At 42.3% G+C, this 26,336-nt stretch overlaps 1 protein-coding gene across 5 annotated transcripts in view; it reads left to right on the top strand.

Annotated features, from left to right (window-relative positions):
- Positions 1-26,336, top strand: part of USP24 (ubiquitin specific peptidase 24) — a 103,893-nt gene that overhangs the window by 63,912 nt on the left and 13,645 nt on the right. Inside the window, exons 43-60 of one of the 5 annotated variants that reach the window (XM_044430471.1) lie at positions 1,218-1,343; positions 1,650-1,748; positions 1,849-1,931; positions 5,071-5,212; positions 7,522-7,641; positions 8,048-8,268; positions 9,344-9,468; positions 9,695-9,836; positions 10,461-10,611; positions 15,588-15,683; positions 17,244-17,347; positions 17,445-17,558; positions 18,255-18,351; positions 19,573-19,689; positions 22,185-22,274; positions 22,757-22,859; positions 23,764-23,885; positions 23,995-24,108. In XM_044430471.1, the coding sequence (XP_044286406.1) occupies positions 1,218-1,343; positions 1,650-1,748; positions 1,849-1,931; positions 5,071-5,212; positions 7,522-7,641; positions 8,048-8,268; positions 9,344-9,468; positions 9,695-9,836; positions 10,461-10,611; positions 15,588-15,683; positions 17,244-17,347; positions 17,445-17,558; positions 18,255-18,351; positions 19,573-19,689; positions 22,185-22,274; positions 22,757-22,859; positions 23,764-23,885; positions 23,995-24,108 (2,166 nt within the window). Of the gene's footprint in view, positions 1-1,217; positions 1,344-1,649; positions 1,749-1,848; positions 1,932-5,070; positions 5,213-7,521; positions 7,642-8,047; positions 8,269-9,343; positions 9,469-9,694; positions 9,837-10,460; positions 10,612-15,587; positions 15,684-17,229; positions 17,348-17,444; positions 17,559-18,254; positions 18,352-19,572; positions 19,690-22,181; positions 22,275-22,756; positions 22,860-23,763; positions 23,886-23,994; positions 24,109-26,336 lie in introns of those variants that run through there. The other 4 variants (XM_044430470.1, XM_044430472.1, XM_044430474.1 and 1 more) reach the window with 4 other exon arrangements.

Below are 26,336 nucleotides of genomic sequence, written 5' to 3'. Positions count from 1 at the left end.
TCAGCTGCCATTCCATTTTGGCAGTGGAGAGATGTCCACGATCGCAGTTGCTTTCATGCAGGGAAGGCGTGCATGATCACAGGCGTGCTCCTGCAGGAAAGACGGGCGCGGTCTCGGCCATCTCTCCCACGACTCTGCTGTACTACGGCTGTCTTTCCTGCAGCAGCACGCCTCTGATCACGCACACCTTCCCTGCACAAAAGCAACTGTGATTGCTACCATCTCCACCCCCCTCACCCCGCCAAGTGGGGAGATGGCCATGATCGCAGTTCCATTTCTGCAGGGAAGACGTGCGTGATCACAGGCGCACTGCTGCAAGAAAGACAGGTGCAATCTTGGCCATTCCCCTCCCCCAACCAGCACAATCGCGGCCATCACAGCACTCCCGAGTGGGGAGATGGCCGCGATCGTCCTAGGGGCGAGGGGGAGATAGCCGAGATCATGCCCATCTCTCCCTCCCCCAGAGCACCATTTGCGCTGTCTCTTCCTCCCCCAGTGCGCCCACGATCATGCACATCTCTCCCCCACACACACCCCAGTGCACCGGAATGATGTGCGCCTGCAGGGATGAAAGGTGCGATCTCGGTCATGCAGGGGGGTGGGGGAGATGGCCGCGCTTGTGCTCAGGGTGGTGGTGGGGAGATGGCCGCGATCTTTGTTGTTGTCACTTTGCTTCACATTTTTCTGATTTAAAAAATGGTTACACAACAGATTAACCCTATTTACATTGAACCTTATGGGGAAATTTAACTTGGCTCATGACCAATTTGGGTCACGACCAGAGTCCTGGAATGGATTAAGTTCATGAGCCAAGGTACTATTGTACTATCTCTGATTTTGGACCAGGTTGCTGAAGTCAGAGCTGGGATTCTGAATAAACCTATGGTAGGCTAGACCTGGTCTAGCTGGCATGGGATTATGCCCTTAGTTACTCTTATCAGAAACTCATGAACAAAATAAACAGTTCTATTTCATGGCATAGCTTCAGAAACACAAAATATTGAGAAAGGTTTTCTTGTTGAATCCTTCTGCTAAGGCATGAAACAATAACTTTTTCTCCATAACTTTTTTTAACATCTGAATAAATGCCAGTTTATTTTTAAACCTCATTATTAGTCTGTCCTGCAATCATGAAATATACTTTAATTGTAAGTAAAAATGTTAATTCTTCATGGTGATGCGTTTTCAGTAAACTTAATTACAATTTGTTTTCGAAGGCATTACTTTCATTTGATGATGACATGGACAATCCTGATGACAGCGTATTCTATCAAGTTCAGTCACTCTTTGGTCATCTCATGGAAAGCAAACTGCAGTATTACATACCTGAAAATTTTTGGAAGGTAATTCTTCCCTTTTGTTTAGCATATTTAAACCCAGCAATACTAAAAGGGATCTTTCTTTTCCAAATGTACTTTATTTCTTCCTATTTGTCACTATCCAGTGGTGCTGAACCCTGCAGTACTCTCCTTTTCATCCACTTGTAGGAGATGTGCTTGTTCTCCAGAAGAATGCCAGAGGTTGGAGTAGGAGACACTTATCATCTCTTCTCTCATAACTGTTCTTCTTCTGTTTTCCTAGTGAAGTCTGTTAGCGCTACAGAGTTTAAATGATCTCAAATTCTCGAGCAATGAATTTTCATTTTATAGATCTTCAAGATGTGGAACAAGGAGCTTTATGTACGTGAGCAACAAGACGCTTATGAATTTTTCACCAGTCTTATAGATCAAATGGATGAATACCTCAAGGTTATTTTAGAGCTTCTGTTACCATATTAAAATTACATAGTGATCTTTGAATTGATAGCCAGTTGATGTGCAATTGGTTGGTACTTTTGATCTCTTACAGAAAATAGGACGAGACCAAGTATTTAAGAACACTTTTCAGGGCATCTACTCCGATCAGAAGATCTGCAAGGACTGTCCTCATAGGTGAGTGACTATTAGCTAGATCAATGTTCCCCATACTGGAGCCCTTCGGATGCTTTACTACAGCTTCCTTGGATGCTTTTACTACAGCTTCCATCACTCCCAGACAATATGTCCAGTGCTCAGAGGAAATGTTGGAAAAAGCTAGGGAGTCTTTAGCCAGAAGGCCACACTTGGTTATGGGCAAAAATGGGAAAGTGTGGGGTGAGCACATAGGTTTCATGCAGGATGTTGTACATTTAATTCAAATAGGTATCTATTATTGTCAGTATAGTTTGGAGACAGCTCATACAAAATTAATAACTCTTAATGTCCAGCCTACAACCCTATCAAGACGGAGCCTGGCTACAGTTATCCATGCTTCAGTAACTTCTGGTCATTTACTGTAATGCACTCTATGTGGGGCTGCCTCTGAAAATGGTCTAAAAATTCCAACTGATTCAGAACAGGGCAGCACAGCTGTTAACAGGGACTGGCTCGCTAGATTGCATCATAGCAGTCCTCTTTCATCTATATTTGCTGTCAGTTGAAATCTGGGCCCAGTTCAAAGTGCGGATTCTAACCAGAGTGCATTTGATTTAAATCAGATCAATTTAAATCACAATTTAAATCACTAATAAGTAAGACTAGATTTAAACCATGGTTTTCTGCATAATTTATATGCATGCATGCCTTACGCGTAGATAGAGGAATATTCATTAAAATATTCCCAAACTGGGTCTCTTTTATGCTGTGCTGCCATTATACATTTTCTTGTCCAGGGAAAGAATCATATGATAAACCTCAGGCTATACACAAAAGATCCAAAGACTTATGGCTCCAAGGTTTTACTTTTATTTTTACTGCTTGCTCCTCCCCCCTCACGCTTAGCTTCTTGTACAGATCTGTTCCACTCCCAACAATCATCTTCTATTCAGTGGATTTTTTTAAAACTTAGCACTTTTAAGAGCCAAGCAGTAGATTCTGTGTACATAGATTTGCAAAGTAAAAATGGGATTAAAGTCTTCTCTCAGCTCTGCATGTTGAGAAAACATACATTCGTTTTTGCAGTGAAGAAGAGGCATGTGATCTTTGCAGTTCTGCACAGTTCTGAGAACTGTAAAACCAAGCATCTGTAATAATATCTTTTTGATAGAAAAACCATGCTGGAAGAGCATGACCTTGTGAATGGATTACTGCAATCCATTTACCGAAGTTAACATTGCATGATTATACAGCATATACTACATAATTAAAAATGAATCCTAATAACATTTGGACTATAATGTATCTTACATAGGAAACTATCTTTAGATAATTTTTCCTCAAAAAGCATTTTATTAAAAAAAACTGATTTAAATCAAAACCTGATTTTTTATTTAAAAAATCATTGATTTTTAATCTACTCTGGTTCTAATATTTATTTTGGAACATGCTCCCCAGTGAGATACGCTTGGCACCATCTATGCTTTCCTTTCAGCCAAGTGTAAACCTTTTCACTTTCCAGATATTTTAATAGATGATCACATGTTTTAAAGTTTTTTTTTTATGGTTATTGCTGCTGTGCTCTGTGCTAACCCTGATTAAAGTTGCTGTGGGTCGTTGATGCCATTGTATTGGTTTTATTGTTTATTGTGATATTTCAATACAATTATGCTATTGGTTGTTTATGTTTTTTTACAATTGTAAATGCCCAAAGAGCCTTCAGGCTATGGGGCAGCATAGAAGTGCAATCAATAAATAAAATATTAATTTTACTTGATTTACTTGAAGAAGTACTTGATTTTCATCTTGATTGTATAGTACCATTCAGTGACTTCATTTTAAAATGAAAATACTTCTTCATAAACAGTCTGTTGCTAGATTTTCCCTCAACCTTTTTTCTTGTAGAATAAAACATTTTAGAATAGAGGAACTTCAACATTTAGAATTTCAACTTTAGAATTCAGCCTTTCCTTGAATAGAGGAATTCATTGTAAGATGGAGTTTCTCTTTTGACTTCCTTTTCCCTGGAAAGGCTGTGTTAATTTTTTACTTTCCCTTCCACAAAAGGTGGACACCCAGTACCATTTTCTGCCTACTTCACAGCACAGCAGTTCCTATACTCTCTCTTACTTTTTCCATCTTTTTTGCAAACCCTGGTAGTTCATGCCCTCCCTTCCCTGGATTGGGTGGTTTAAGATAGAAGGGGAGCCTGATAATTTTGCATTTGTTTATATTTTCTTTTTAATTATTTTTCTATTCTTTATCAATGGTTCTCATATAATAAGTAAGATTTAGTATTAGCTATTGCCAATTCTTAATTAGCCATTTCCATGTACATATAAAATGCAAGAAGCACTTGATAAGCTTTATTGGTTAGTTGTAAGTATAGAAAGTATAAGAAAATTCACAGCAGGTGAAGTCTAATTGGAAGAGCTTTGTAGAATTCTTTCTGGCTGCAACATTTCCCCTCTCTTGCATGATTTTTTTATTTCATTTACTGTCATCTTTAAACAGTCCCAGTGGTCTCAGGTGCCACAGGATGTAACAGATCTCTCTGCCTGCCTCCAAAGCCCGAGATCCATGAGTGGAGGTGGAAGATCCTCCTCACAGGCCACCCTGTTGTGGGTATAGAAATTTCTATAGTCAGTGCTCCAATATTAGGGGCAAAAAGCAGGGATGCCGACATACCCCTGGATAGGCCACAGCATACCAGGGAGAAAATGCACCGAAAGGGAAGCTGGAATACCTATTTTCCTGCCTATTGAGATCAAGAGGAGGAAAAATCTGGAATGTAAAGGGGGTAATAGTCCAATGGAAGAAAAGATGCACACCCAGACAATACATGCATATATTCCTTTTGTCATACTGAGACTAGGACTGGATGATTCATCCACCCCAAATTCTCCCTGTTTCAACCACAAAGGATTTGCCTGCTTGTGGATTTGCAATGCCAGCCAGGGCTTACAGACTTCTTTCTTCTTTCTACACAAATCATAACCATGGTTAGTATTTAACCAAATAATCTTTCAGCATGATTAACGTGGGAAGAGATGGAGTTTTGAGTCTGTATACCACTACCGTAAATCCTTAAAGATACTGATTAGAAAGATGATCTCTCAAATTAAATCACAAAATTGATAGTATTTCACTCTAATACATTTTATACCCTTTGGTGTAGGTATGAACGGGAGGAAGCTTTTATGGCTCTCAATCTAGGAGTCACTTCATGTCAAAGCCTGGAAATTTCATTGGATCAGTTTGTTAGAGGAGAAATTTTGGAAGGAAGCAATGCATACTACTGTGAGAAATGTAAAGAAAAGGTACTGCTTTTTCCCCTATGTGCTAGTTGAAGCATTCTGATTTTGGTGTACACTGAGAGAACTCAAGAGGAAGTCTAGGCAGCGAGCTCTGCAAGGTTAAATTGCATGTATTTTTAAAATCATACCTGTATCCCATATTCCTCCAGTGAGTACTGGAGTTTTACCCTTGCGAACAGTCCAATAAAGTTGTGACTTTTCCAATGACACCCCGAGATCATCATGGCTTTGATGCTTATGAAATGTATTGGTATCCAATCTAAAAATTCCCTCTTCATGTTCCACAAGTATTCTCTGTATTACAACTGCATTGTCTGGAAAGTTTATATTTCTAACAGGAACGGAATCCTTGTCAGTGTGATCTAACATGCTATCGACATTCCCTCTCTTTTTCCTGGCTGCAGGCCAAGGAAATTTATGTGCACGTTTTCAATATTTGTATTAATAACCTGTGTTGATGGAGTGCTTTGAGGAATTATGCCATAGAAAATTAAGCTCAGAATATGCTTCAGAGGAACTGAAATCCCATAGATTTTACAGGAAAATACTTGTAAGCTCGAGCTTGTTCCACTGTACAGGACCTGTGATCTATGAGCAGGTTACTTAGGAAGCTCCTATTTTTCTTATAAAACAGGAAATACAACATGGATATTAAATTACCTTGCAGCATTTTGCATGTGCGTTTTCCTGTGCAAATAGGGAGGAGGAAGATGTGGAAATCTGCCAATAGCCTTGAAGATATACCTTTCTTCTATAAAACTAAAAAAATTCTTACCTTATACCAAGTATAACAGTTTTATTTTACTAACAATAAGAATGTGTGTGTGTGTGTGTGACACTATTTTGATTAGATGTTTTCTGTTTTTGTTTACGTATTTTATGTGGTTACTCTGTACGGAATGGTATGAAATGGTTACTCTTTTATAGAAGATTGAAAGACATTCATTCATTGTATGCCACCCTGGGGGTTCTCTTGGTGGCTCACACAAAGCAGAAACAACAGTATAACATAACTATAGTAAAATAAAACAATAGCATCTGAAACCATCAATAAAAACACCACTACACCCAACAGTGAAAAGCAAATAAAACCATAATTCTAAAAGCAGGTACTAAATAGGTTAAATAAATGAGGTGCCCAAACTCAGCCCTGTCAAATACCCCTCTGAACAGGTGTGAAATTAGATAAGAGACACCTCACTATTTAGTTTGACACACAGTGAATTGTTGGACTAATTCATTATTAGTTTTAACAATCTATTAGGCATATGTGCGGCATGCAATTTGTTTCAATGGCGTGCACAGGATACAGAGTTGAAAGCAGCTCTTAATAAGAGTTGCATATAAAGGGCCAAGTATATTCAGTGTGTATTTGCTTACCAACAAGTCAAGCATGAAACTATGATCCATGCATGAGTGACCTTTTCTAAAGCCTGCCTGTCAATCTTAAATATCTTCATTTATCCAGTGCAACAATTTTCTTTAATACAAATTATGCATAGAGTTTGTCAATTACAGCTAGCAGGCAGATCTGTCGATAATTTGTAGGATCAACCTCATTGCCTTTCTTGCATATGGGAGTTAACCAATAATGTTTTCCATGTAATTGGAATAGTCCCATCATTATTTATCAAGGTGAATAGGGCAACACTTGCACCTATCACTTGGGGAGCTCTTTTCAACAATTTGGGAGGGAATAAATCAAGACCTGGAAATTTTCTCAATTATAGATCTTGGATCAACTTGACTACTTCACAACAGGTGACAAGATTCCATTCTGGAGTATTTGAAGTTTTATTGTGAAGTTTAGGTCCAGTTTGCCTTGATGTTCACAAAAAGTTTCTCCCAAACTAATGCTGCTATGGATGTTCCAGCATTACATCACGGTTTTAGCATTGGAGTAATTAACTACCAAAGAGATGCACTAGGCAGTTCCAATCACCTTTTTCCAGGTGGACCTCATCGCCTGCCCTTTTTCACTTTCAACATGTTCTTACAATTTCTTCTGGCCTGTAGCAATGAGTATGGACCAATGATTGTGTTGAAAGCAGGCATGGCCATCTGTGGAATTCTGGAAAGGACAGATTTGGCTTGAAGGTGGTCCACCCGTTAAGGGTTCAAGATATTGGAAGGCAAGTCTGTAAGTGATGGCATCACTTAAAACCAACAATAAAGCTCTCACTTCCACAGGAAATGTCATAGTTTGCTCTTCTGTGAATTTATATCCCTATTGTAAAAATACTTAAGTTCAACAAGTAGGAAATGCAATAAAATGAGTATCTAGCTGGAGGTGACTCTCTTCTGTTTTTAAGAGAACTACAGTAAAACGGACATGCATTAAAGCTCTACCCAGCGTGTTGGTGATCCACCTCATGAGATTTGGATTTGATTGGGAAAGTGGACGTTCAATTAAATATGATGAACAAATAAAGGTAAGCAGAGCTTTCTTTCTTTGGAGGCATTTTTTGGAGAAGACTCTAATTCATCTTCCTCCTTTTTCCCAAACCAAGTATGTATGTAGTCCATTATGTGTGTGTTTCACTGTTAAAGGCTTTGGAAACAACTTCCTTGACTATTAACAATATTTGCCAGAGATTCAGAATAATTTATTAGGATCTGGTTTTTAATTTAAAGTCTACTGTCTGAATTGTGGCATTCTATCCCAAACCCAGGAAAAATAGACAACATCACTTACTTACTCTATGACTGCTCTTCATTTTATAAAATAGAATCTTGCATTCAACCTTTCAAACTTAGGTGCTTGTGTGTTAAATAATTAGCAAAGATTGAAATCTGGTTCAGGGTTAAATTTAATCTGAATTGTTTCCTTTCAAACAGTTTCCCTGGATGCTGAACATGGAACCCTATACAGTTTTAGGAATGGCTCGCCAAGATTCTTCTTCCGAAGTTGGTGACAATGGACGCACTGTAGATCAGGGAGGTACAGGGTCTCCACGGAAGAAAGTGGCCCCTACGGAAAACTATGAGCTGGTTGGTGTGATTGTGCACAGCGGTCAAGCCCATGCAGGGCATTATTATTCTTTTATCAAAGACAGGAGGTAATGAGAAATTTATATATTGACTCCTACATTTATCTTTCCAAAGTGGGGTTTTAGCCAAGTGAGGCACTTAGGCAGCTAGCTCAGGGAAACCCCAAGGTTAGCAGGAGTATTAAAAAAATGAAATGCCCTGGGATAGGGAACCAAAATAACCCAATTAGGATAGGATTGGCTGTGGCCATAGAAAGTTGACTGTTGGGGTGGGAGGATGAAAAACCAGGAGTATGTTAATGTGGACTGTAATATCTTGAATGGGAGCAGTCATACTACAACATTTTGCCACAATCCCACTTGTTTAATACCAAGATGACTTAGTGGCCTGGTTCAGATGGTCATTCAAGGCTAATAGCTTGCTTTCCTGCCTTCCTAACCAACATGGAGGCAGAGTTCCTTAGTTCAGCTATAACTGGAACTCTGGCTTGATACAAACTAGGATCTTCATGCCACATGAATTAAGAGGGGAGAAGGGGGGGCAAGAGGAGAGGCCCTTGGTTCTGGGCAGTCACGGTTCATAAGGCATTGATCTGGTTCTCATGATCATAGCAACCCGCCATTTGTTTTAGCCCTGATGGGCTATGATGCATGTTGAGTAGGATTTGCATATTTAATGCCTATCGTATTCAGTGTCACAGTGTGTGTGCCTGGGGGCCTGGATTATGTCAGAATTGAACAACTCTCCCATAGAGGACAGACCATGCTCTCTGGATTTGCCCAACACAACTGGCCATGTTCAAGCACTGAATATTCAGAATAACAGCCTGCACTTGCCTGAGCCCACAATGCCTTGCATGAGGTACAGGGGGCTGTTTAATCATGAAAATTGGCCCATTGTTTATGAAGCCTTGAACAACAACCTAATCAAACCAGGAAATGTGTTGACCATCTTGCAGGACTTTTCTGATTAGTTTGAATTTAGATGTATTTTGCCCAGTATTTAATTGCAATAGGTAATCATTTTCACCACAGATTATCTCTTTGGCAGTGGTGAGAGCTAGACAGGTATTCAGAATCTTTTCTGAAATTTTTAAGCCTTTATACTTCCCAATGAACATGGTCTTTCTGTGTGTCACTACAGGGGATGTGGAAAAGGAAAATGGTATAAATTTAATGACACCGTTGTTGAAGAATTTGACCTGAATGATGAAACTCTGGAGTATGAATGCTTTGGTGGAGAATATAGACCAAAGGTTTATGATCAATGTAAGTATAAACTTGGATATTAATTTTCACTTCAGTTCAGGCTGGCTTTTTGTATGTAGGCAGAATATATGAAATATTCAAGAAAAGTGTACATTCGGCATTTGGAAAATAACATGGGATAAGTGGATATGAATTAGCAACTGTCCAAAATACATATTTAGACTTACTTCCTACTGCAGAAATTGATTCACTCAACTATAATGTTTTTTATATCTCCTTTGTACAGCAAATCCATATCCTGATGTTCGCCGTCGATACTGGAATGCCTACATGCTCTTTTATCAGAGAGTTTCTGATCAAAACTCACCAGTCTTGCCAAAGAAAAGCCGAGTCAGTGTCATGCGTCAGGAAGCTGAGGATCTCTCTTTGTAAGACTGATTGTTTTTCAGCAATTTGATTTATGCACAAATATAACCGGCTGCATTTGGAAGATCTGAACTCATAATGTGATCTGTCCTTCACATTTGTAGTATCTGAATGTTATGCCAAAATCCTGCAGCCTGTGCATAAGCAGCAGGAGGTGGTGCAGCCCTTTCAACAGTAGCCACTGTAGCCTCCCTTTCTGCATCACAATTGACTTTTTGTGCTCCTGTTGTGTGGGGCATACCGAAACATGGCAACCTCAACACTCTGAACAGTTGCCCCTGTTAATCTTACATTTGACCATCTAACAGCCTTTTCCTCTAACACACCTTATATTCAGTTCAGTTCCTGCTGGTACTGACTGTAATAATAGGATTTCTCTGTCTTCTCTGATATTTTAATCTTAGTTTCCCCTTAGCCATAAACATATTTTTGGAAGTAGTCCAGAGCTTATGTATAAGAAAATTCTTTGAACAGAAGATTATAAGCTCTGCAGAGTTCTTCCATGAAAGTGGTGATTTTGATTAAATAGCTTACCAAGCAAAATAAATGTGTAGAGAAAGCAATATTGACATTTATAAAATACACTCAAATATGCTTTCAGAATTAAACTTTTTTTTCAATTTTAGATCTACTCCATCTTCACCAGATATTTCACCACAATCATCACCACGGCCCCACAGACCCAGCAGTGACCGACTGACCATCTTGACCAAGTTGGTCAAAAAGGGAGAGAAAAAAGGCTTATTTGTAGAGAAAATGCCAGTTCGGATATATCAGGTAAACAGTAGTGATGGCAGCCAGATGTATTGGGGCTATTCACACTACCACAGTTACCTTTCTTGTGTCCTGTGTTCACATGTTTGCAAGGTAGGATAGTAGTCCCTGCACACCTCCATCTTCCCTCCAAATGGCAGCACGCATCCCATCAGCCCCCATGGCTGGGAACCAATCCCAGCATGCACCATTCTGACTGCATTGTCTGCCTTTCCCCCACTGGCCTGGATGCTCCCCTAGATCTGTTTGTGTTCTCAAGCAGCTGCCATTTTTTTCCTGCTGCTCATCAGAGTAGCATGGCTGCCTCCAGGCAGTGTTCCCTGTTTCACCTCCTGGCATGCACCCTATGATACTCAGCCAGATCGCCCATCTTGTGCACCACCTGGCCACTGAATTCACTGGCCAAAGGAGGAAACTGCAGAAAAGCAGAGTAACCAGCTTCACACGTAACAAGAAGCAATGCTGAAATGTGGAAACCTTACAACAGACCATTGGTTCTTCTTCGTGGTCTCCATGCAATCACACCTATGGGCTTGCTGCGGGGCACGAGGCCTTGTTCAGATTAAATTTCCAAAGCTTGGCATCATGGAGTAGGTGGGAGCCCGGCCCTCCCCCTGTGCAGATAGCATAAAGTGGGGCGGGGGGGGGCTCTCGCCCAGTCCCTCAGTTTTTTTACAACTGCACTTCGAGTCACTTCAGATCGGATCCCTGCTCACCTGGTTCGCCATTTTGTCTCTTTCTCTCTCTTTCCCCGCGCTATTTAAAAAAAAAGTTTTTCCTCTGCTCATCTCTTTCCTCGTCTAGAGAGATAAGCCCACTCTCTCTCTCCCTCTTTAACAAACCTCTCCGATCTCCTCTTCCCTCTGCCACATGCACTTCCTTTCAAGCCACAGGGCTTACTGTTCCTCTCGCCGCTGCACCTTTTCCGTGGCCCAAATGCCCACTAACGACAGGCACCCCAAGTGCCTCCTCTGCCTCATCAAGGGGCACATCGTGGAGACCCACCTTCACTGCCAGGCCTTTAAAAACCAAATGTGCTTCCAGCAGGCCCTATGGTAGAGGGCCCTCACCACTGTCCACCCTCTCTGCTTATAGGGTGACCATCAACACTTTCCCTCTGCTCCTCCAGCACCCCAAGCCCAACTCCCAGAGGGATCAGTCCACTCCAGAGGATAGGGAAGGACCACACCTAGACACTAAGAAATCTGCGCTGCCTCCCTGGGCTTCAGGGTCTCCAACTATGAGGCCACCATGGCCAGATACCAACTCTTTCTATGGGAGAAGACAGGTGCCATGGTAGATCAGCTCCCTGACCTCCTCCTGGATGCAGTTCGCCTCATTCACACCGAGGCGGAGGTCCTCTTGACATCATGTCAACTGCACCAGCAAGGCCATGATGGGGGCGGGAGCCATCCGCTGCCATGCCTGCTATGCTCCGCCTCCCTTCCCCCCCTGAAACCCAGGCCCGCATTGAGGACCTGCCATTTTATGGCGAAGGCCTCTTCCGTGCCCAGACAGATGGGAATATGGATTCCCTCCATAAAGCACATACCAACCACTGCGAAATGCATGGGGTTTGGGCAGAACTCGGTGCAAAGGAGATGGCAGGGAACCCCTGCGGCCCCCTATCACCACCCCTTCCCTAACCTCCCCATGTGCCCCAGAGCGCCACCGGCCACCAAGAGATGGGACTCAAGCCCTGCCAGAGGCTCCTGGCAAAGCACCAGGATGCCAGGTGCTGACACTCCTGTCCAGGCAGCCCCCCCCCCAGCCCCCCCACTTGCTTCACAAACCACCTAGCACAGTTCTCAGCCTGGGAGGCCATCACCTCCAATTCCTGGGTCCTGTCAATCATTCAGTGGGGCTACAGGATAGAATTTGATACCCTGCTGCCCTTGGTCACATAAAGACCACCCCTTCATCCCCCACCCTGTGGGCGGAGGTCCAGGGTCTCCTGGACAAAGGGGCAATAGAGCGTGTCACCCCGTCAGCCCCCAGGGGCTTTACTCCAGGTATTTCACAGTAACTAAACAGGATGGCACTCTTAGGCCTATCATAGACCTAAGGCACGAGAACAAGTTCATCACCCCCAAGAAATTCAGAATGGTCACACTCCAGGGCATCCTCCCGCTCCTTAGCTGAGGAGACTGGTTCACCTCCATTGACCTGAAGGATGCCTATTTTCGCATCTCCATCCACCCCAAGCACAGACACTTCCTGCATTTTCAAATTAACCAGGAGTCCCTACGCTGGTGGAGTGCACTGGCCAACCTCACCACAGGCCTGCCATTTATCCCCTCCTGGCCATCTGCAACTGTCACCACGGACGCCTCCAATACAGGCTGGGCTGCCCAGTGTGAAGGCATGTGCACACAGGACCACTGGACCCAGGACGAAGCCTGTCTCCACATCATGCTGAAGATGCTGGTAGTCCAGAAAGCCCTGGTGTCCTACAAGATGCCCTGATGGGGCACCACATTCAGGTAGCCACAAACACCATAGTCGTGTACTACGTGAACAAACAAAGGGGAACACACTCCACCCGCCTCGCTACCCTGGCCACCACCATCTGGCATTGGTACATTTCAGAAGGGCATCAGCATCACAGCTGTTCATGTGACGGGCCACCTCAACACCCTCATGGACTCCTTGAGCCACCCCTCTCCCTCCCGCACAAGTGGGAACTGGAAGCCTCCACCTTCCACACCCTATGCAGGAAATGGGGGCGTCCCGAGATCGATCTCTTTGCCACCGCCCAGAATCCAAATGCAAACAGTTCTGCTCCAGAGCAGCACAGGGCAGGGGGTCCCTATGGGACACCTTTCTCTTCAGATGGGGGGGGTCCCTCTTCTACGTCTTCCCTCCCTTCCTCTTGATAATCAGGGTGGTAGCCAACCTCCAGGGAGACTGCATCTTTGTCACACCCTCGTGACCAAGACAACTCTGGCTTTCTCTCCTCCTTTGCCTGTCCAGGAATGAGTTCTCCCACCTCCCCTCTCTCCCCAGCCTGCTGTCGCAGGATCAGGACAGAGTCCTGTTCCCAGACTTCAGGACCCTCTGGCTGATGGCCTGGAGGATCATGCCCTGATCAATCTGTATGGCACCCTCCATCCTGCAGTTGCTGCCATCCTGCAGGCCACCCTAAAGCCCTCCACACAGCACTCCTACCTAACTAAGTGGAGAGCCTTCACAATCACAGCTCCAGGCCTTGACCCCACCACTACTTTCATCAAATATATCCTCAAGTACCTACAGACCCGCTTTGCTGCAGGCCTCTCCCCCTTCTCTATCAGGGTCCACTTGGTGGCTATCTCCCATTTTCACCTCCCCCCCCTCATACAAGGGTCCTATGTGTTCATTCACCCCCTGGCACACCGCTTCCTCAGAGGCTTACAAAACATGGTCCCTCCCATCCAACCACACATGCCCTCCTGGAACCTCTCCATGGTGTTCCATACCCTCACAAAGAGGCCCTTCAAGCCCATGGTCAGATCTTCGTCTCCTCCCCTGGAAGACCACATTCTTAGTGGCCATCACCTCCACTCGATGTGCCAGCAAGCTGTCTGTCCTGCAGATCGACACTTCCTTCACCATGTTCCACAGGGACAAGGTCATCCTCTGCTCTGACCCTTGTTTCCCCCTTAAGATGATGTCTCCTTTTCATATCAACCAGAACATTGTCCTTCCTGCTTTCTTCCCCAACCCCTCCACTCCCATCAAGGCCACACTCTATCTCCTCAATGTTCGGAGGGGCCTGGCCTTTTATACAGCCCGGACTGAGCCATTATGCCACTCTGAGCGCCTCTTCCTATGCTGCGAGGGGCCCAGAGCAGGTGAACTCGTCTCCAACCAAAGACTCTCTAAGTGGGTCTCCAGCACCATCTCCCTTGCCTATGAGATGGCCAAGATTCCCCTAACGGATCGCTCGTGTGCCCACTCCACGCACGCACAAACCACTTCCACTGCGCTGCTAGCTGGTGTCTCGCTCCAAGAAATCTGCAAGGCCGTGACATGGTCCATGCCCTCTACTTTCATCCGCCACTACCAGCTGGATGTCTGTGCCCGACAGAACTGCTCTTTCGGAAGGGTGGTGCTCTCTGCAATTCTCCGGTGATGATAGCCTCTTCCTCCTGGATGGTAGGCTTGCTAGTTGCCCATATGTGTGATTGCATGGAGACCACGAAGAAGAAAGGCAGGTTGCTTACCTGTAACTGTTGTTCTTCGAGTGGTGAGCCGTGCATTCACACAGCCCGCCCTCTGCCCTGCTGGCTATCGTCAGCGTCTCGCCCTGAATGGGCTAGGGCAGGGCGTGGTCACCACTGTACCCCTCGCAGGTCCCTCAGATCCCTCACACGCCTGGGACAGCACAGTCTGCAGGCAACTGAGGGACTGGGTGGGCGCCCCCTCCCCTTTATGCTACCTGCGCAGGGGGAGGGCCGGTCTCCCGCCCACTCCATGAGACTGAGCTTTGGAAATTTAATCTGATCGAGGCCTCGTGCTCCACGGCAAGCCCATAGGTGTGAATGCATGTAACTGTCAAAGAACGACAGTTACAGGTAAGCAACCTGCCTTTCTCTTTGGTGATTCATGGTAACCAAATATGCTACATTTCACCATGCATCCAGCATTTACAAATAACAACAAAATATTCTTGCCATAACTTGTCATTATGTGTGATTACAACCATTGTGAAAGTTTCAAATTTTCACAAGTTTAATAGTTGAAATATAGGTACCAAGTTTAAAATAAATAAAGTATGAGAATGAAGTCTTCCATTTAATTACAAAGATATTACCTATTTCAGGTGTGAGAAGCAGTTAATTTAGATGGTTTTTCAAACATAATGCCTTTTAAGACATGCAGCTTGAGCTGTATGTTGCTTCTAACATCCCAATTTTAATTTTTTAAAATATCATCTTTAGAGAGTTCTAACATGTTCTTGCCTTATTGATAAAACCAGCTATGTGTTGTCTTTGCAGATGGTAAGGGATGAAAACCTGAAGTTTATGAAGAACAGAGATGTCTACAGCAGCGACTATTTTAGTTTTGTTTTGTCATTAGCTTCATTAAATGCAGTGAGTAGTGAATTTATTTGTGATATTTGTATACTGCTTAAATATAACAAAATGTAATAAAATAATAGCAATTAAAATCATTAACAATTAAAATATAGAGAAAATAATAAGGATTTGGCCCACCACCAGATGGTGTAAAGCATTGACACCAGGCATACTTCTCATAATTGGAGTGCCACAGCAGAGAAGACTCTTCCTGTAGTAGCTGCCCCCTTTATCTCCTGAAGGGATGGCTCCTGGTGAAGAACTTCCATCACTGACCTTAAAGACCAGGCAGGCACATATGGGAGAAGGTGTCTGTTAAGATATCCAGGCCCTAAACTGTTTAGGGCTTTATATACTTCATACACCTTAAAGCAGGCCCTGATCTCAACTGGAAGCCAATGCAGCTGATAAAGTATTGATGTTATGTGTTTCCAACTGGCGATTCCCGTCAGAAAGCGGGCAGCTCCATTCTCGACCAGGTGAAGTTTCCAAACCATTTTCAAGAGCAGCCGCACATAGAGTGCTTTAAAATAGGTCCTGTTGCTAGGTCCTGCCTGCCCAGATAGGGATGCATTTGGTGAATTAGTTGTAGTTGATGGAAAGTGCTCCTGCCCATGGTGCTCACCTGATATTTCAGAAACAGCTCTGGGTCCAGGAGTGCAACCCCGTCAAGGACAGTGCAAATATCTTCTATCTGTACTGAGGACCCACCTGCCAATAGAACCTCCATCTTGTCTGGATTTAGTTTCAATTTATTAGCCCTCCTCCAGTCCATTACTGTATTCAAACACTGGTTCACCACCACCACCTCACCCAAGTGACCTCACTTATCCTCTTCGAGGCTGAATTCACCCACCCCAAGACACAAGCCTCTATCTCTGAACTTAAAAGAGATCTGACTAATCCTATTAGTCCTAGCATACCCTTTCAGGGACCACAGCCTAAAGTTTTCCGCTACTAAGCAAAATAAATTGCTGAGTCTCCATGAATTCTAGAGAAGAAAAATAGGCCACATTGTAAGAACTGTATTTACTGTCCCATAGGAAAACATTATTTGAAAAGTTAATCCATTCTTGATATACCATCACTCTCTGGCATCATTAATTTTGATATTTATATAAAACAGATATTTAATTCATAGTAAAGGGATAATGCAGGAAGATTTTTTAAAAAACAGTTGTTGCTGTACTGTAGCTCCCAGAGGACCATGCAGCAAATAGAATGTGTTCTTTCTGGTTCAGCAGCAAGGTGTTGAGCAAAAGAGTTGAAGTCACCAGACATTTGAATAGGTCAGGTATAGGTAACCAGGTGCCCTCCAGGTATTTAAGACAGCAGCCCCCATTAGCCCTAGTTAGCGCAGCCAGTGATCAAGTATTATAGGAGTTGTAGTCTAAAACATCTGGATGGCACTTGGCTGCCTACTTCTGTCTGGGTGCTGAAGAATCCACCTCAGCTTTGCCTGTCATCTTGAAGGTGGTTTGACTGCATCTCCATTCCAACAAGAAAAATATGTTCAGGAAACTTAACTAAAACAAAATACTTGTGGTTTTATGTAATTTAGTATCATTTTCTCAGACAAAGTTGAAGCACCCCTATTACCCATCTATGGCAAAAGTGAGTTTACAACTAGCAGTCCAGTTCCTCTTCCAAACGTATCTGCGCACCAAGAAAAAACTCAGGTAAAACTTATTTTAAAGGAACTTTCTGAAGTAAAATAGGTATATATATATCACATATTGCAATCTTGCTGATGTTGCCATGTTCACTTTTTTTAAGGATTGATACAGAAGAATGGATTGCAACCATTGATGCTTTGGTGTCTAAAAGTTTTGATGCTTGCCAATGGTTGGTTGAATATTTTGTTGAGGCAGAAGGACGAGAGCTCATAAAGTGAGTACTGGCACTGATATCTATTAGTTGGAGGCCTCATAATACCTTGCCCTTATTTCCAATTCATGTCTCTCCAAGCTAATTTGGTACTACTTTCATGCAGCTCAGGGTTTGCATGTTACATGGCCAAACAAGTTTCGGGTTCCTGTTTACAAAAGAAATCTAAAGTAGTAAGATAGCAGACATTGGATATATGCTAGAATTTAAGCTACATACATAAGAGACTGTTCTTATGAGAGAGAAAGCCTAGTCAAAGACTAGTAACATTTATTTACTGTCAGGAGCTCTAGATATAGTGTGCCACGTGAATATAAAAATGCTCAAATCCATTAAGGGAAGACTGAGTATGTGTATGTAGGCATGAGTCTGCTCCAAATGACAAGCACTGACACAGTGAACAACTTCCAAGTGGAAAGCCTATCTGCATTGCTTCAGGCAGTCAATTATTGCTTCCTTTTAATCTAACTATTTTGTTATGGTATTAAATCCTGCTGATTTAGACATATACAGATAACATTTAAATTCTCTAAGATACATTTCGTTTGGCTATTAACTGACTATATCCAGTCTTTCTACTTGCAAAGAAATACAAATATTGAATTTCACAGTTAGAAAAAAGTAGGAATTGAAAATTTAAACTAGCACATGAAAGACAAGGGTCTCGTATCTTCTATACCACATATGTATGTGTTTCAGGACTTTTCTGCTGGAATGCAGTGTAAGAGAAGTGCGAATTGCTGTAGCTACGATTCTTGAAAAAACCTTAGACAGTGCCTTGTTTTATAAGGATAAGGTCAGTATTATAACTGCTGGACTATGAAAACAATCATTATAGTTTAAAAAATAGCATGTTATTGCTTCATTGATGAACATATATGGCTTTTTTCCTTGCTCTCATATCTTTCTTACTTCTTTAGACTGTTCACCTGTTATAACTATCTGAGTTTTGTGACTTCAGCACTCTATGGTTCTGTGATTCACTGTACCGGTTTGAAGAGTCACTGCTCTTACAGAAGCAATGGTGAATAGTTCTAGCCCCAGCACTTGCTGGGCACCATTTGCTAAATTAACTCACCCAGGCATGGCTTGTTGTGTTGGCCAAACCTAGATTAAGGGGGAAATTACCTTTAAACAACCAAGTAACAGGCCATGAGTTACTTGAGTGTTGTTTCCCCTTTAAACTAGCCATGTTGCCCAGGTATGGACAAACAACAAGCTGTGGGTCAGTAGGCAAATGTCATGCAAAGGTTTGTTAAACCTGTAGGGATCATGCAAACTGTACCACTCATCCTTTATCATCATTGCATTGCCCATTCATTTTAAAAGACAGAACGCAAAAAATGTAACAACAAAAATACCATTTATCCAATTCAGTTAATCAAATCAGGTTTCTCTAATTGTAGCATATAATCCAGAATTGCAAGATATTCCTGCTATAATAATTTTCTAATAATTTTCTGGTCCTATTGGCTGCAGAGATGCGCTTGAGAATGTTTGGGCAATGCTTTCCCTTTAGTCTTGCAGGAGGTGTGGCTCTTTCCACACTTGTTGTGTCTGCAAAGGTTCAAGTGCTGGTGAATAGGGGAGAAGGAAGGCCCTGCAAGGATATGAGGAGTCCCAGTAATATCTCAGTTCCTTCTCATAAAAGGGCCAAAATAGTTGTTTGAAGTTGTTCCCTTTCCTCCTGTGATGAGATTGTATATGCTGAACAGTCCTTTTGTTCTGAGTATATAGCTATGAAGTATTAAAGAAGCAATGTCAAATCTAACAAATTTTCCTTTCACACTCCCAGCCTTGCACTGTTTATTAGCAAGCTTTGTGGAATGCTAATTTGTTGCTGTTGCTTGAATTGCCTAATATTTGCAAAGGCAAAAAATTTATGCTTGCCATTTATATTCATGATTAAGTGGGCTTTAATTTAAATTGATGATGCCTGAGAGGTCACGGTCTTTTATTAATGCAGTGGTGGTGGTGAGGATGATACGTATTTATTCTTTTCTCTACTTCATGACAGTTGAAAAGTTTGCATCAGTTAGTGGAAGTGCTGCTTGGTCTGTTGGACAAAGATGTCCCGGAGAACTGTAAAAACTGTGCCCAGTACTTCTTCTTGTTCAACAGTTTTGTACAAAAGGTAAACCTAATAGGAGCTTTTCCCTCCTGTTTTCTCTTGAGAATCCTAGGACAAAATCATATGCTCTGGAAAATGTTACTATTATCTCATGAAGGTAGTCATCTTTTAAAACCTGAAATTTATTGACATAGGCTTGGATTCAGAGATGCTCTTTCCCAAATGAAAAACTTCTGTGCCTAATGGAATGAGAGTTTGCAACTTAGAAGGAGTATTTTAAAAGAAAAGTAAAATGAAAATGTGTGGTTTCTATTTGCACAAGCCTTTGCCCAACCATACTATTAAGTTATTTTATCTATTTAGTTCATGTATCTGTCAGTACTCCAAATTATGCTCAAAATGATTTATGAGAAGGAGAAGCAAAATATAAATATTGATGTACAACAAAATCATAATTGCAAATATGTCAAACATCTCATGATATAATACAGTGGTACTCTCAGTTCACGAACTTAATTTGTTTCACAATTCTGGTCGTGAACCAAATTGGTTGCAAACCGAGTCAAATTTCCCCATAAGGTTCAATGTAAATAAGGTTACTCTGTTCTGAACAATAACTTTATGTTATACATAAAGGATGGCATACAAAAGTTTTAAATAAATAAATAAATAAATAAATATGCATTATTATTTTAACCACAAAAATATGAGCCACGTCCCCGGGCTTGCAGGCCAAGCCGCAGCCGCCTCACTGAGCCCGGGGGCAGACGGGCCAAGGCGGAGCAGGGCCACGGCTCCCACGCCTCCGACACAGACTTCTCAGAGCAAACTGCTGCCGCTGTCAAGCAACCACCATGCTTCTTCCCCCCGTGGCGGGAAGAGGTGGGAGGCACCCGCTCAGCCAGCCACAGCCCCTTCCCTCACCTCTCCTCACCTTGGTCCACAGAAAGCATCCCTTACCTCCCTCCTTGCAGCCCTCTCCCGGCCAGGGGAGCCATCCCGTGCCTGCCTTTCCAGCCTCCCACTCCTGCTCCCTCTCCCAGAGCTGGGTGAGTACCTGCGAGGGGACCTTCCTCCGGCTTGGAAGCAGGGCAGCGGCAAGGAGCCGGGAAGGCCTCAACCAAGGCGAGCACACCCTCATGGCTCCCCCTCGTGTCGTGCTCTCCCTTTTGGTGGGCAGCATGGCATCATCTTGGGCTTTTGCTGTAGCCCAAGCAAGCGGAAGATGGCTGTGATCATGGTCATCACCCAATGCGGAGTTCACAAACAGAGGCAAAATTTTGCCAAGCTTTTTGTTCGCGAACCAAACATGAACCAAAGCATTTGTGAACCGAGGTACCACTGTACATATATCCACATTAATAAACTACCAAAGTACTTCAATTAAAATTTACCTAAATAAAGTTATAACATTTGATAAACAAGAATTAGAAGCCCTTCATAAGCATATTTGTGCTTTCCCTGTGGATTCCATAGCTATAGTTTAAATCCAGTTCAGATGTTCAAAGAAAGTCCTAACAGCTGGAGAAGCTAATTCCCTTTCCAATGGGAAACATTTTTGTTCTTATTAGGGCATGTTTTGTATTCAGAGTTTGGGGATTTACAAGCAGAACCTTCAAGCCATTTTCCATACATAATCTCATGTATGAACATAAAGTTGTATAATCCTGCACTGAGCAGGGGGTTGGAACCGATGGCCCAGCCCTTCACCTCTATTATTCTATGAGTCTGTATTTTTCTATTAGTTCCATATACCCTGTTGTGTAATCTTCAACTTCTTACTTCATATAACATTACTAATAACAATGTGTGAGGAATCCAGTTTGGGAGTGGGTATCTGCTGGATTTCCTCAGCTTGGCTTTCCAGATTCCAGCCCACTTTCTCTCTGCCCTAAGTCTACCTCACCCAAAGCATTTACATGGGCATCCAGCTGGAAATGAGTCCACAAGGCCAGCTTGCCTACACAGTGCCTGTGCACCCACTGTACAAGCAGAGTTATGCTTTCAAAACATAACTTATGGGCTCTGTGTACTTTGTGCAAAGAATTGCATACTTCACCCAAAAAATTTACATACTTTGAGCAAAGAAGCTGTTAATGGTCTGGAGAGTTTGCAGACTTGATCTTAGCTCAGCTCACTGCCTGACAAGGCCAAGTTTAGGGAAGAGGTCTGGGGAGTGCAAAAGAGCCAGATTCCAGCCTAACCTTCATATCCCTAGCTAATGAGTGAACTACATCAAAAATAAGATGTATTTTCTGTTAACTTTTGAATATTGTTCAAACCATTATTATACATATGGTGCATTTTGTAAACCAGTCACTAGCTTGCCAGTATACTAGCAAACCTGTGAAAAAGGTAATGAATCACAAAGCAGTCTGGTAGTAAGGGACCATCTAAAAACCTGCTGAACTTAAATTTGTTTTTAGAAAGAGCTTCAGGGCAAAATATATGTAGCAGGGTAATAAAGTGTAATCTAAAACACACAATTTCTTAATCTCATTAAACAAATTCTGTAGGAATCTGATTCTATATTCTGCCTGTTTGTCTTTGCACAGCAGGGTATAAGAGCTTGCGAGCTCCTTCTTGGGCATTCTGCCTTAAGGCATATGATCAACTTTCTTCTGGGCCCGAACTGGCAGATTAACCAGGTAACAAGATTTGCTTAATATCAAATAGACTGGATTCACATGACATGGCAAACTATGGTGGGTTTTTTGGCATGACAACCTAGAAAACTTCCCACCCTGTCAACCCATCACTTCTTTTAGAGGTTGTTGGACTCACAAATGCTAGTGCTTCTTTGAAGGCAGGCAAGAATGCTGCATATGGAGTCCATATAACATTGCGCCTTGTGACATGAAGGCTTACTTGGCCACAATTTCTTGGTGCCTCAGGTAAGTAAGCATGTTTTAGGAGTAGCTCTCCTTTTCAAAACCAAAAAACAGAGTCCCTCTGAAAGCATCCTTCCAGGATTCCACATCTGTACCTATCTGAACCAGTATGTACTGTTTTGGGGTTGTCCTCTAGAATGAAAAATAAGTCTTCATAATATAAAGATGTTACTGTTTAAATTGGTTTTGCTAAACTACCATATGCTCCTTTTTCTTCCTGTTCTTCTTTGCCAAAACAGAATCGCAGGTGGAGTTCTGCACAAGCACGGGAGTTTGGGTTCCTCCATAATACTGTGGCATTACTTGTCTTGCACTCTGATGTCTCCTCACAAAGGAATGTGGGTATGTACTTCCCGTTTTCCAGATTGGTTTGAGTAAGTCATTCCACAATGGGTTATCTCTCCCTGTACCAATGAAAAACTCGACTATGCCACCAAAATTTTGAGTATTCCAAAAACTCAAACTTACTAGAGAACCAGTATGATGTGGTGGTTAGTGTGCTGGACTGGGGACCTGAAAGATCCAGGTTCTAGTCTCCAGTTGACCATGAAGTTCACTGGGTGACTTTGGGCCAGTCACAGACTCTCAGCCCAACCTACCTTAGAGGTTTGTTGTGAGGATAAAATAGAGCTATGTAGGCTATCTTGGGTTCCTCATAAGAGGAAAAGAGGTGAGATACAAATGCAGTATGATCGTAATAATATCTTCAGTTTTTCAGAGTTCCATGTTTCTTACTTCTTTTAAGCTTAATGTCCTCCATATTTCCTTCTCCTTAAGAAATAAAAATGCTTCCTCTGTTTTCTCCACTCTAGCTGCTATCTTGTTCATGGCCCCTCTGGCAAAAGTGACATCTTCTAAGTCACCATGAAAGAACAAATCACATACATTCAGTGCTTAGCAGTAGGACAAAAAGTGGCTGATAGAATGCTCCAAAAGTTTAGTCACATGATCCCTGCTTTCCCTGGTGGTAGCAGGCGGTAACCCATTGCGTGATTATTTCCGCACACCAACCCAGAATGAACCTCCTCAATAAGTAGCAAAATTCCATCTTGTCTCAGCAGGCCAAGCTGAACAGCTGCTCTGAATACAGCTCAATGTATTTATCTGCAGCTAAGATAAAACTTGTAACAATTAACCTATCAACTCTGAGTCCTTGTTTTCTTTCAGTGACAATTTGCTCAGCATATAAAGTTGCTACAGAGATCATTGTATAGAAGTGTGTTTAATATTTCTGTTTTATCTTCAGCTCCTGGTCTGTTTGTTCTGCATTCGCATCTTAATATTACCACCTCAGGACCACTTCTGGCCCTGCATAAAGAGGTCGAAGCTTTGCTGTTCCTGCCTGAGGGGAAGCCTTATTTAATGGAGGTAAATGGGTACTTTAGTAGTGCCTTAAATGTAATGCAAAATGAACATAACAATTAAGGCATTTTAACAAAAATAGCTACCTACTATTTTGTCTTTTTTTCTTCTTTAGGTTATGCATGCATTGAGGGAACTAACAGGATCGTTGTTGAGCCTCTTTGAGATGGTGGTGTACTGCTGCTTTTGTAATGAGCACTTTTCTTTTACCATGTTACATTTCATCAAGGTAAGGAAATCTGGTTGGAGGAAATTCTGGAAGGATGTTCTATTTGCCTTAGTGCCTGAAGCTTTGGTGGATGGGGGAGGTGTGTATGAATTTAGCTTGCAGAAGACGCTTGCATTTACAGGCATGATTCTGTAGTGTCTGTACTCAGCAGAGAAATTTGGTTTCATATTGAAATCGATGATAATATTGCTTTCATAATTCTTGGCAAAGCTAGAAAATAGGTACAGTCAAATGTATTTATTGGTTTTGATTTATACCCCCACCATTCAAAAAATGTCAAAGGAGCTTAAAATCATATGTAAAACAATAATGAAGTAGTGCTTTAAATAAAGTATGTAAAAATATGGTAACAGCAGTATATGAACAGCACCCAAACCAACAGATCAACTTACACATCAAAGGCCTGCTTGAATAAAGTAGTGTTCACTGCCAGAGGAAAGATTTCTTGACCTTCCTCTTTGTGACAACCTTTGAGGTACTTATAGAGGGATATCTTGTCCCTCCTCAGTCTTCTCTTCTCAAGGCTGAATATGCCCAGTTCTCTCAGTTTCTCCTCATAGGGCAGTATTTCCAAACCCTGGGTCATTTTTGTAGTTCTCCTGTGGAGCCTTTCTAATTTTTCTGCATCTTTCTTAAATCTTGGTGCCCAGAACTGGACGCAGTATTCCAGACAGAGTCTGACTAGAGAGGAGTATAGGGGAGCTACTACTCATCAATTGGAAGTAATACTTCTATTAATGCATCCCAAAATAGCATTTGCCATCTTGGTGGCTGCATCACATTGTTGGCTCATATTTAGCCTGTTACAATGACTCCGTGATCTTCTTGTTTTTCAGTTCTGTTGAGACTCATATTCCCCATCGTGTATCGATGCATTTGGTTTCTATTTCCTAGCTGGAAGACTTGGCATTTGTCCTTACTGAATCACATTCTGTTGCTTTCGGTCCAGCATTCAAGTTATATCTTCACCCTAGATCTTTGTTCTGTCATCTTGGGTGTATGCTATTCCACCCAGTTTTGTGTCTTCTGCAAATTTGATTTTGTTTCCTTGTACTTCCTCATGTAAATCATTACTAAAGATGTTGAAGAGGACCAGGCCCAGGACTGAACCCTGCAGCACCCTACTAGTTACCTTCCTCCAGTTTGAGAATATGCTGTCTTATGAGCACTCTTTGTATCCAATTGACCAGCCAATTTTCGATCCACCTAATAGTTTTTCTATCTAGTCCACCTTTTGCTAATTTGCTTATCAGAATGTCAAGGGGCACTATATCAAAAGCTTTGCTAAAGTCTAGGTAGATTATGTCCACAGTGTTCCCTCTGACCATTTGGGAGGTTACCTAGTCAAAAAATGAGATTAAATTAGACTGACAAGATTTATTGTTGATAAATCCATGTTGGCTTCTATTATTCACTGCATGTTCTTCAAGATGCTTGCAGACTGAATATTTAACAATTTTCCCCAGGGAATGATGTCAGACAAACCAGTCTGTAATTCCCAGGGTCATTTTTTTTTTTGAAGATGGGGACAGTGTTAGCCCATCTCCAGTCATCTGCCATTTCTTGTTTTCCAAGATTTATCCAATAACCAGTGGTTCTGAGAGTTCCTCTGCTAGCTTTTCTATGGCTCTGGGATGGAGTTCATTGGGCCCTGGAGATTTGAACGTGTTTATTCCATCTAGGTATTCCTTGACCATTTGTCTGTCAATCTTGGGCTGCTGCCTGTCACTTTCAGCTTGTACTTTCTCTTGGCTGTAGATTTTCGTATGGGAGAAGACTGAGGTGAAATCAGAACTGAGCAGCTCTGCCTTTTCCTTGTTCTCTGTTACCACTCTGCCATCCATTTTAAGTAGTTGGACACCCTTCTCTTTCACATGTCTTTTGTTTTGGATGTATCTGAAGAAGGCTTTCTTGTTGTTCTTAGCATTGCTTGCTATTCTCAGTTCATTTCCTGCTTTAGCCTTCCTGATGCCATCCCTGCAATTCCTTTCTGTTTGTTTATACTCTTCCTTTGTGGCCTGGCCCTGCTTCCACTTCCTATACTTTTTCTTTTTTTTCTTTCAGGCAGTCACTTCATTTTTTGTGGAGCCATGTGGGCTTCTTATGTTGTCTGTACCATTTTCTTGTTGGATTTGTTTGAAGTTGTGCTTGGAAAATCTTCTTTTTCAAGATTTCCCAGCCCTCTTGGACTCTCTTTCCCTTAAGAGTGAGTTGCCATGGCACTTCAC

The sequence above is a fragment of the Varanus komodoensis genome, unplaced genomic scaffold, assembly GCF_004798865.1.
Source record: "Varanus komodoensis strain SLA01 unplaced genomic scaffold, ASM479886v1 scaffold20_1, whole genome shotgun sequence".
In the NCBI taxonomy this organism is placed as follows: domain Eukaryota; kingdom Metazoa; phylum Chordata; class Lepidosauria; order Squamata; family Varanidae; genus Varanus; species Varanus komodoensis.
This window is presented reverse-complemented; position numbering and strand designations above follow the sequence as displayed.